Consider the following 11,766-nt stretch of genomic DNA (forward strand, 5'->3'; position numbering starts at 1 on the left):
AGACTTTCATTTTTGTCAGTGTGTCAGAAGACCTGGTCCTTTATAAAACATACCGATGATTGAAAGATTGAAAGCAAATATGTTCTGTCTGTGACGCAAGGATGAGAATTTTAAAATCGAGATGTCAATCCCTCCTGAGCTCCGTTCTACCCTGACCATCTATTCTGCTCCACTTTCTCCACCCTCCTCTCCCACTATATAATGCATTGTATTTCTACTCCTATTCAACTCTGAAGAAGTCATACGGTCTTGAAACATTAACTCACTTTCTCTCTCCACAGATGCTGCCAGACCTGCTGCGTTTATCCAGCATGTTATGCTTATATTTGATTTCCAGCATTTGCAGTATTTTGCTTTTATTTTAAGGAGCCAATATAGGCTGGTGAACAAAGGCTGGACACCATTGTGACAGGTACAGAATTTCAGACTCGAAGCGAGTGAGTTCAACCTTTGCTGGCATGTGTTAACATGCACAAAGGACCTCACTTTTGCAGCTGAGCACAAGGCAAACACAATTCCCGTTGAATAAAGTGGGTAAGTGTTCTGCCCACCTCCTATCAAGAGGGCATATCTGAGAGGTTACCAAGCTACTAACCAACTACACTTCCAGTACTGTAACAAATAAATCGACAGCTGAAAACAGACACAAGTTCCAGAAAAGCCATTAGTATAGCCCCAAAACATTTTGCAATCAAAGTTAAAAAAGCCAGAACACGTCTCGGCAATTGAAAATGCAATTTGGGACAGGGTCTAATATTTAGAACCAAAGGTTACCATTCCTCTACCCATACTTCTGGTGTCGAAGCAGGATTGCCAGAGGTCTGGGACCATGATGTGCAAATTGTAGGGTACACCAGTGCCGAGCTTGGAAAAAGTCACTGAATCATCTAATAATTGCAGAAATAATAGGAATCTGAAGTTAATTTGTCATCAGACGTTTTACTGACACAAATAGACTAGCAACCTCAAATGAGAGTCACCAGTTATGAACAACTTTTCAGAACGCAACGAAGAAATGAAGAGCCTTGGCGTCTGGCACCAACTTCAAGATTTCATCTGTTGAAACTGAATCACAGGTGCTGGTGCGATGAACTCTTAGGAAGCCTGTCCACATTGTACGTTTGAAGGTCTTCCCATGGTTACATAGACATCAATAGGCACATTAGTAATTGTCAGGCAGTGACTCCCATTGCATCTCCTAAGTTGCCTGTGTAACACAATTATTGCAGTTAATACACATTTCTATTGTCACAAAATATAAACTGGTGTAAAACCTTCTAAGGCCCCAATGTTTAACCTTATAATGTACACAGCATTGGGGGAAACAAAGAGGAATGTCGGAATTATTTTCTTCTTACTCCATTCATTTTACATATTATCAGCATCACTGACACTTTTTACAATTGGTTACAAAACCTATGACTAAAGATTTACATATTTCAGTGTTCAGTTTCTCAAATTGTTTTGCTTACATGTTGGAATGCCTTTTTGAAAAAAAAACAAGGATTTCCCATTCTAACATAATATTGACTTAAAAAAACCATCAGAAATAGGGTAAATTGTTAAACTGACCCAACAAATTACTTCACCTGAATGGAGAAAAAAAAAAAAAATTTGAATGGATCTTTCGAACACCAAAGGTGACCAAAAATAATGGATCACCAAAGAAGAAAGGAATTAATTGGAAAAAGTACTGAGAGGGTCAAGGATTTTTGTTTTGGCCAGTGCCTGTCTGATATGTGTAGAAATTCATCACCATTTTTTGGATTTTTCAGTGTGCTGAGGTTTCTGACTTCCTTGCAAAAAAAGGTGGTGGTGTCTGTCTTGCAGGGGATTAATTACTGAATTGATCAATCCAATCAAATGATCAACCAAATAGTCAGATGCTATATGGTCCTACGAGTGGTGGCTATTCAACTGGCCTATGGGTGGGTTGGTCTCTGCCTCAGTGCCAAAATATAACTTGGCTGGTGCTGAGAAGGTCAGGCTCATGCTGCCTTCCCCTTCAGATCCTTCTCCATCCTAGCTGTCTTTTCACGCTACCCTTGAGGCGGCCCTGCTGGGGAAGATACCATCATTCAAAAAAGCAGTGGCTTTTGTCGATGTTCATCCCGACAAAGGCAGCTTTGTAACACAGGTTCTGCCAGGAACTCACACCAAACTAAACATCAACAAAGGTGCTCTTTGTTATGCCTGTAACTCACTGGTCTTCCAGTGCAAAGAGGTATCAATGACCAAGTTTTGAAAACTAGCATATTCCAAGGAGCTGGACTATAGGCACCTAGACTTGGGCCACCACAAAGACTCAGTGCGGAAGGGCGACTAACTAAGGCCATCCAACCACAATATACTGAGGGATTGGAACCTTCCAAGCTGTGTGCACCAGAGATTGTTTGACATGAAATGTAAACTTATATTGTAAATTTAACCTGCAATGGCAAGTGTAGTGAGGCACTTCATGCAATGTATTGAAAGAAACTGATCTGCATTGTACTATATATAATGTCAAATTTGAACTTATATAATTCACTTTTACAAATCTTGTGAATTAAGTATACTTCTGGTGGGAAAAAATTACCCGATATGAAATGCACACTCCCTTCTCAGAGGAACACATCCAATATAACTAATTCTTAAGAGCTTAAATGTAAGGTGGCAGAGGATATAGAGACTCCAAAGTGTGAACAGTACTACTGCAGCTTACTACAGTCCCTTCATGTTACTTGTCTAGATGGGACTACCTATCATTAGTATGGGCTGCAGGGATATCTGGAGGTGACAGAGAAAAATCCATATTCCTACTGATAGGTCTACCACTCAAAATTCAATTCCAGAGTTGGGGTATCTGATCATTTGTTAACAGTAACAACATCACAACGCTGTAGATCTGAACAGCTCAGGCATCCAATTACCAAGTCCACCACAGAGTGTTGAGTTGGTTCCCTACTTCCACTGACAGACACATCATTTTGATGATTCATCTAAAAGAGACTCCACAGAGAGCTTGAATGAAAGAGAGGGAATGTTCAATTATGCTTCACTTTAATTACTTTGGAGTTATATGGCAAAAAGGTGAAATTTCCCCCCCAAAAATTGGAGTACAGTTATAATGTCAGTTTAGGACTGCTTGGTAACACAGCAGGCACCCAGTGAAGTGCGGCTTCTTCCCTATTTTCAACCATTTAATATAAGGGGGTGGACTCTTTGGACACCAGGGGCAGTAGAATAGCAATCATAATGTCAGTCTTAATTTGTGGGCATCAGCTGAAGCAACGGGTAACGGAAACATATTTACTGGATTTCTTTAGCTCTGATTTTCTGAAAGGAAACCAAAATAGGGGATGAGAGAAGGATATGTAAAAACTGAATCATTTTGCGGAGGTTTCATTATTGAGGTCGACTCAACGTCCTGACTAAACTGTGAAAACCTTAATGGATTGTTTTTTTACATTAATGAAGGGCAGATGTCAATAAATTCAATTTATAGTAAGGATATTACACTATGTAATGCTTTTCACTGCCTTGGGAAGTTGTGCTTTCCCACTAATTCGGTTGTTTTGAAGTGTAGTTAGCATTATACTGCAGGAAAACACGGCAGCCAATTTGCGCACAGAAAGGTTTCAAAAACAGCAATCAGATAATGACCAGAAAATCGGTCTTAGTCATGTTGGTTGGGGGCAAACATTGGTCATGGGACACCAAGAGAGTCCACTTGCTCTTCTTTGAAAAGTACCATGAGATATTTTGCATTGAGCTGAGAGGGAAGACAGGGTCTGAGTTCAATGTCTCATCTAAAAGACAAAAGGATGGACTAACCTCACACAATGGACTTAAACTTGAAAGGATATGATGTGATAGTGACAAAGAATGTGGGGAACAGAACAGATAGCTGTGTGGATCCTAAGTGTGGATTTATATGATAGGTCAACTTGAATAGCATATTCTTGTTATAAGTCTTCATTAAAGTTAGAATTCTTCTACTTCTATTTGATATTCTATGGTTTTAAAACTGCCCAAAGGGGCGGCGCATTGGCCCAGTAGTTAGCACTGCTGCCTCACGACGCCAAGGAACCGGGTTTGATCCCAGCCACGGGTCACTGTCCATGTAGAGTGTGCACATTCTCCCTGTGCCTGCCTGGGCTCATCACAACCCAAAAAATTGTAGGGTGGGTGGATTGGCCATGGTAAATTGCCCTTTAATTAAAAAAAAAATTTTAAACTGCCCAAAAATACCCCCTGTTAAAAAGTATAAGTGATAATGCCGTAGAGGAAATATCATTAAAAAAATACTGAAAACCAGAATGGCTATATCTACTGATATTAATCCCTAATTGTACAATTAATATCACCTATTATTAAATTTGTGCAGGTTTTTTATGGGGAAGAATGGAGTTTTACACATCATCTGTTTTTTTAATATTTTTTATATTTGCCACTCAATAAATTCATGTCAGCTAAGTCATATAACAGGGCTGTTAAACAGGCACAAATACGACTAGCTTTTAGAATTTTTTGCTTATGAAGTATCTCCAGGTGTGAGGGCAACACAGCACCTGAGACCTTAGGCAATAATGGGACAATAGGCAATAATTCTCCTGAACCAGAGCAAGAAATGAGACGAAAGACAAATTAGAGTGGGCAGATTCAATGCCAAACCGGGTAAAGAAAGAGAAACAAAGAGATAAAAAGAAAAATTGGATTAAGAGAAAATAACGAGACAGAAAGAAAAAATAAGAAAGCAAATTTAATCATAAAATTTGACATTTGTAAAATTTCCGAAGATAATATAAACCTTGAAGAAATTAGGCTTTTAATTGTTAACTTTCAGGACAGCAGAGGGTGATTGGCAGTCAGCAATTATCATGTTGCCAAAAAGGTAAAAGTCCATAGTCCCAGATGACCAATAGGCTGCTTTTCCCTTTGAGGGGGAGAGCTGACTGGTGGTGATTTAACCTGAGGGTCACCACACCTCAGGCGAGGGACAAGGTTGAGAAGGCCGGGCCTTCATGAATAACATCAACCGGTACGGGAATTGAACCCATGCTGCTGGTCCCACTCTGCATCACAAACCAGCTGTCCAGCCAACTGAGCTAAACTGGCCAAAAAGGTGCGGAGGCTGTTAATTACTTTTTAAACAATATTTGGTGCATTTAATATGCAAATCCTTGTGAATATCGCTGGGAGGTTAAGGGTAAGTTGGTGTTTTCCCAAAGCTATCAGAAGCAGCAGAAAGCAACCTGTGGTAATTTGCAATTCATGGGGTTATCTCTTCCTCTCCACTGGCTGTTTTGTGTATTAATAATGCATGCTTCCTTAAAAAAGAACGCTGTGCTTTCTTCAGCTCTGCTAGGCAGGATACTTCCTTTGTATGCCTGACACCAGATTCCCAAAGCAACAATTCAGTACTCGGTGATGACAGAAGACTCCCAGAGACAACAGCAAAAACACTTTGAAGATGGGGCAGCACGGTAGCACAGTGGTTACCACAGTTGCTTCGCAGCTCTAGGGTCCCACGTTCTAGTCCCGGCTTGGGTCACTGTGCGGAGTCTGCACATTCTCCCCATGTCTGCGTGGGTTTCCTCTGGATACTCCGCTTTCCTCCCACAGTCCAAAGATGTGCAGGTTAGATGGACTGTCCGAAAAAGATTAGGTGGGGTTACTGGGTTACGGTGGAGGTGTGAGCTTGCGTCGGGTGTTCTTTCCAAGTGCCGGTGCAGACTCGATGTGCTGAATGGCCCTCTTCTGCACTGTAAATTCTATGATTCTAGCTCTGTCCTCAAAGCATGCCTGAAGTGGTCAAGCAGCACTGCCAAGTCATGGGATTCCCTGGCCGAATTAGGGAAGGCACAAGCACACACACAGGTACATAGATACATAGAACATACAGTCCAGAAGGAGGCCATTCAGCCCATTGAGTCTGCACCGACCCACTTAAGCCCTCACTTCCACCCTACCCTCATAACCCACTAACCCCTCCTAACCTTTTTTTCGGGCAAAGTAGCATGGCCAAGCCACCTAACATTGCACGTCTTTGGACTGTGAGGAAACCGGAGTACCCGGAGGAAACCCACGCAGACACATGGAGAACTTGCAGACTCCACGCAGATAATGACCCAGCAGGGAATTGAACCTGTGACCCTGACGCTGTGAAGCCACAGTGCTAGCCACGTGTGCTACTGTGCTGCCCAGGTGTTGGTCCTGCTGCCTGCACTCTCTCAACATGTTAACTATAACTACTTTAATACAAAAACCAAACTTGATCACACTCCAGTGAAGGATTGAAGAATGGTTGCCCTGTTAAGAGATGCTGGCATTTAGTGTGACCTTAAACCTCTACCTGCTCTGGTGCATTGAATAAATCCCATAGGACGATCCCCTGTCCTGGCCAATAATCATCTCTCAATTGACATCATAATAAATCGTTATGACATTGCTGTTTGTTGGAGTTTCTGGCAATTGGCTGCTGTTTCCCACATTACAACACATGGCTATACTCGAAAACAGGACTTAATTGGCTGTCAAGCATGTTGAGCTGTCTGGTGGCCTGAAAAGCGCTCTCTAAATATAAAACACTGGTTCGACCCAATTGGAGCACTGTGAGCAGTTATGGGCACTTCACCTTAGAAAGGATATTTTGGCCTTGGAGGGAATGCACCGTAGGTTTACAAGAACGCTGCACTTCAGGGGGCATGAGGAGAGATTATACAAATTAGGCCTGTTTCTCTAGAATTTAGAAGGGGGATTCTGATCGAAGTCTTCAAGATATTAACAGAAAAAGACAGGGTAGATAAAGGTAAACTGTTTCCACTCATTGGAGATTCTAGAACTAGGGAGCATAGTTTAAGAATTAGGGTCAGACCATTCAGGAGAGTTGTTAGGAAGCACTTCTACGCACAAAGTGTGGTAGAGCTTTCCATAAACGCCAATTGGTCAGTTATTAATTTTAAATCTGAGATAAGATAATTTTTTTTGTTGAGTAAAGGTATTAAGGGATATGGGTCAAAGGCAGGTATATGGAGTTAGGTCACAAGATCAGCCGTGGTCTCATTGAATGGCAGGACAGGCTCGAGGGGCTGAATGGCCTACTCCTGTCCCTATGTCTTCCCTGTGTGCTTGGAGAGGCATGATGTGGAGATGCCGGTGTTGGACTGGGGTGAGCACAGTAAGAATTCTTACAACACCAGGTTAAAGTCCAATAGGTTTGTTTCAAACACTAGCTTTCGGAGCACTGCTCCTTCCTCAGGTGAATGAAGAGGTATGTTCCAGAAACGAGTCGCACGAGTATGTACCGCTCGACTCGGCCAACGTTGTCTACCTCATACGCTGCAGGAAAGGATATCCCGAAGCATGGTACATTGGCGAGACCATGCAGACACTGCAACAACGAATGAACGGACATCGCGCGACAATGCAGGAATGTTCCCTTTCAGTCGGGGAACACTTCAGCAGTCAAGGGCATTCAGCCTCTGATATCCGGGTAAGCGTTCTCCAAGGCGGCCTTCAGGACACACGACAACGCAGAATCGCCGAGCAGAAACTTATAGCCAAGTTCCGCACACATGAGTACGGCCTCAACTGGGACCTGGGATTCATGTCGCATTACATTCATCCCCCACCATCTGGCCTGGGCTTGCAAAATCCAACCAACTGTCCTGGCTTGAGACAATTCACACCTCTTTAACCTGGGGTTACCCCTATCTCTGGATCTGTAAAGATTCAAACACCTGCAAATGCTCGCATTCTAATCATTGTCTGGCATCATTGAATTTGTCTATATATATGTTTCTGGAACATACCTCTTCATTCACCTAAGGAAGGAGAAGTGCTCCGAAAGCTAGTGCTTGAAACAAACATGTTAGACTTTAACCTGGTGTTGTAAGACTTCTTACTGTACTTGGAGAGGAGCTCCAAAGCATATTCCACTGAAAATGTGTGCGGGCTGGCTGCACGCTGCAACTACCAGCCTGAGGCTCTGAGGGGCAGCATCAGACCAGTGAAGTGAGATGTGTGTCTTTGGGGTTGGGGGGGGGGGGGGGGTGGTAGATGTGTGCGCTGATGTGGACTATCTTACCGTCCGTGACGGGGCGATGGAAATATCTCAGCACAAGCTTCCCAGTCTGAGGTGGAGCCCAGGCGCTGCTGCACGGCTCCCGCTTCACCCTGCCGCTCCCCCGACATCAAACAGTCCCCCGCCTCCAGAAATCTCCGGGACTGCACAGCAGCCAACTCACCCGTCATAATGTTAACTTACGAGCTGGTGGCGGTGGGGAGAGAAAGAGAGAAAGGAGCAGTCAGTGTGGAAGCAATATCAACAGCGGCCGCAGCGCAATAAACAAACACACTTAGACAGCCAGTCCAAATAATCATCAGTCTTCACGTCAGAAAATGTTCCATTCAGCAGGCCCCACACAACATGAAGGTCCACGTTTCGGTGTTGCCCCCCCCCCCCCCCCCCTCTATCGAAACTGGAGGTCATTCTAGATGCAGCAGCGTTTAACAAAGAACAAAACCAAATAAGGGTGGAGGGGAAACAGAACAGCCGAGATCCGAGAGAGAAAAATAATAACCCATTATCTCCACAGGCAGCAAGCTTCACCCAGAGTCCTCCCTCCCAGCATCTCCAGCTCTGTCTTTCAGATTTCCTAGTTTATTTACCTTTTTGTTTTTTTGGGTTCAATGTTTAGTAAGACTCTTTCCAAATATTATTATAAAGGTCCTTCAATTGACACAAAACAATAGGAATAAAACGAACTGCCAATGTTTTTGCCCTCTCGAAAGTGCCTTCGAAATACCCTGGCGAACCGTCCCACTGTCTGTCAGCTGCCTGCTGCTGTCTCTGCTTCATGTTAAATGATTTGAATGTGGAAACTCTGCTCTAATATTCTAGGTCGGCCTAGGTTCTATTACCATAAGAGTCCTCTCCGTCAATGTACGGGGTCTTAATAAATGAACAGCCACGCCGATGCTCCTAGTTACAGTAATCAGTCTTTGGTTGAAATGTCTCCCTTTTGCGTTGGCGCCGGGAGCACAGCAGCGGCGCCCAATGTCACAAAGACACTCTGTTGATGCAGCGCCAGTAAGGGGCCGCCGGGGCAGCTGCCCTTCAGCCTACAGGGATCAGTGCATGTCTGTGTATGCAGCTGGGAAAACGCTACATCGTTGATAACAAACACCAATTCACACTCACAATCAACAGAATGGCGACGGAGAAGCTCTAGTGACATAATCTGGCAAGCAACAGTGGGACAGAAATCAGAAACACCAGTATACACGCAATCAGGAAAATTGTATCTATCTATTCAATCAATACAAGACTTGCTTTTTCTTGGCGGGGGCGGGGGAAGTAAACAATTACTTCTTTATACAACTACTTAACAGGACATCCCAACAAAATTTCATAGCGAATATATTAAAGTTGTTTACAAACATACAGTAGGTCATTTAGCATCTCCAACCTGCTCCTCCATTCAATCTGATCATGGTTGATCTGTTTTGTGTTGTCAGCTATATCTTCAACTGGGTGAGCTCTGAGCTTTGAAATTCCTCCTTAAAACTCTCCCTTCTCTCTCTCCTTGACACTCCTTGAAGCCTACCTGTTTGGCCAAGTTTTTGATTATTTGTCCCATGTCTCCTTACGTAGCTCAATATCAATTTGTTTTGAGAATGCCACAAAGTTCATTGGGAAATGTTAACTACATTGAAGGTGCTATGTAAGCTGTGGATGATTTTATAACTAAGTACATATCCATTAAAATAAGGCACAATATTAGTCTCGACATTGTCACTCAAGAGCTTTATCAGCAGGTTTATGTAACACTCCCTTAATCTTTATTAATGTCACAAGTAGGCTTACATTAACACTGCAATGAAGTTACTGTGAAAATCCCTTAGTTGCCAAACTCCGCCGCCTGTTCGGGTACACTGAGGGAGAATTCAGAATATCCAATTCACCTAACAAGCACATCTTTCGGGACTTGTGGGAGGAAACCCATGCAGACATAGGGAGAGCATGCAGACTCCGGACCAACAGTGACCCAAGCCAGGAATCAAACCTGGGTCCCTGGCGCTGTGAAGCGACTGCTAACCAACAGTGCTACCGCACCGCCCATAGTGATGTGTAGCTCAACAGTTTAAACTAAGATCTAGTTCACTAAGGGCAGTAGCATTCATCCAAATGGAATGCAGTCTTTTAATTCCCTTTTTTTGTGGAATTCTTACATTATAAATGAATACATACAAAAATAGGGATGGTTAGACCTTCATCAGAGCAAAAAAGTCCTATATTAACTCCCATTAATTTTTCTATGGACATTTTTATATTCCACACATTTTTTGCAACATTGAAACCAAAGAAAATACAAACATTGTGGCTGGTTTAGCACAGTGGGCTAAACAGCTAGCTTGTAATGCAGAACAATGCCAGCAGTGTGGGTTCAATTCCCATACCGACCTCCTGAACAGGCGCCAGAATGAGGCGACTAGAGGCTTTTCACAGTAACTTCATTGAAGCCTACTTGTGACAATAAGCTATAATAATTATAATTAAAATTATAACTCTCTTTTCTTGTATTCAGACAAATATGTCACCCATACAAACACAACTACAATTTATGTTGAAGGCAATTATTTTTATCTTTTTGGAACAAGCTGATAAAAATAAGATATATATAATTAGCTTGATGTAGGGATTCTACTTTTCAAGGTTACATAAATGGACATTTGAATTTCCTTGAGGGATCAGAGGACACACGTGCCACAATGGTTCTGAGACCATGGGCAGGATTCTCCATCGGCCAGTGCAGGAATCGGGAAATGCGATTGGGCGGAGCATTGGTTCCGACGTCAAAACTGTGGTGACGCCTGTTTCATGCCAAATCACAATTCTCCATCACCTCGACAGTGACGTAAATGCATTCCACTCCTCACTGTAACAAAAAATGGAAAAATGTGGCATTTGAGCCGTGGATATTGTCCTGGGAGGATTTAGGTTTTTGTTTGAGCAACCAATGTTGGGCGAAGGGAGCAGATGACTAACTAGTGCTAGTGCCTTTAGAGGAACGGGACATCACCAGTCAGTGCCTTGAAGCTTATCTGCTGGCTATTTGTGGTAGTCGGTATTAGGGGTATTATGGTACCTAGGTTGGAGGTACCTGATGCTGTAAGATCATTGGTGTTGGAGGTATCTGTTACTGTAAGATCATTGGTGAAGCCTGCCTGCTCGTTCCGCCCAGTAAGGCGGTGTATAAGAGTCTGTGTTTCCCTAGCTGGTGCATTCTGTACCTGCGCTGCTGGGGGAAACATCTAGTTCAATAAAGCCTTCAATTGCCCTACAATCACGCTTCGGGAGTTATTGATCGTGCATCAATTTATTGAACTAGATTTGAAGAATGGAGCTCCGCATCAAGCCGGAGTGTCTGCAACCTAGCCCCCACGCGGCAAAATCAGTGGTGACCTTTAAACACTGGCTGGCGTGTTTCAACGGATACATCAGGACGGCCACAACTACACCCACGGAAGACCAGAAACTGCAAGTTCGCCACTCAAGGGTGAGCCCAGAAATCTACATGCTCATCGAAGACGCAGATGGCTTCGAAGCCGCGATGACCCTGTTTAAAGGACACTACATCCGCCCAGTAAATCAGGTTTACGCCCGACATCTAGCTACCAGACGACAAATTCTGGCTAGACGATTTCTACCGCGCACTGCTGGTACTAGGTAGGAACTGTAACTGTCCGCAAGTTTCAGCCAACGACCACACCGAACTT

The 11,766-nt window shown here is 43.3% G+C and overlaps 1 protein-coding gene across 1 annotated transcript; it reads right to left on the bottom strand.

The window, feature by feature from the left end:
* Window positions 1–914: 914 nt before the first annotated feature.
* Window positions 915–9,112, bottom strand: LOC119967309 (protein FAM229B-like). The gene is made up of 3 exons (XM_038799654.1): window positions 8,908–9,112; window positions 8,072–8,254; window positions 915–1,207 (listed from the first exon to the last, which is right to left on the bottom strand). The coding sequence occupies exons 2-3, from the start codon at window positions 8,236–8,238 to the stop codon at window positions 1,096–1,098; spliced, it is 279 nt and encodes a 92-aa protein (XP_038655582.1). The 5' UTR covers window positions 8,239–8,254; window positions 8,908–9,112; the 3' UTR covers window positions 915–1,095.
* Window positions 9,113–11,766: the final 2,654 nt, after the last annotated feature.

This window comes from Scyliorhinus canicula, chromosome 6 (assembly GCF_902713615.1).
Source record: "Scyliorhinus canicula chromosome 6, sScyCan1.1, whole genome shotgun sequence".
Lineage (NCBI taxonomy): Eukaryota > Metazoa > Chordata > Chondrichthyes > Carcharhiniformes > Scyliorhinidae > Scyliorhinus > Scyliorhinus canicula.

Excerpts from the sequence above, each read along its gene's own strand:
- LOC119967309 (XM_038799654.1), bottom strand. The coding sequence starts at position 8,238 with ATGACGGGTGAGTTGGCTGCTGTGCAGTCCCGGAGATTTCTGGAGGCG. Across the intron at positions 1,208-8,071 it reads CCATCGCCCCGTCACGGACG|GCAACTTAGGAGATGCAATG; the intron begins GTAAGATAGTCC and ends TGTGTTACACAG.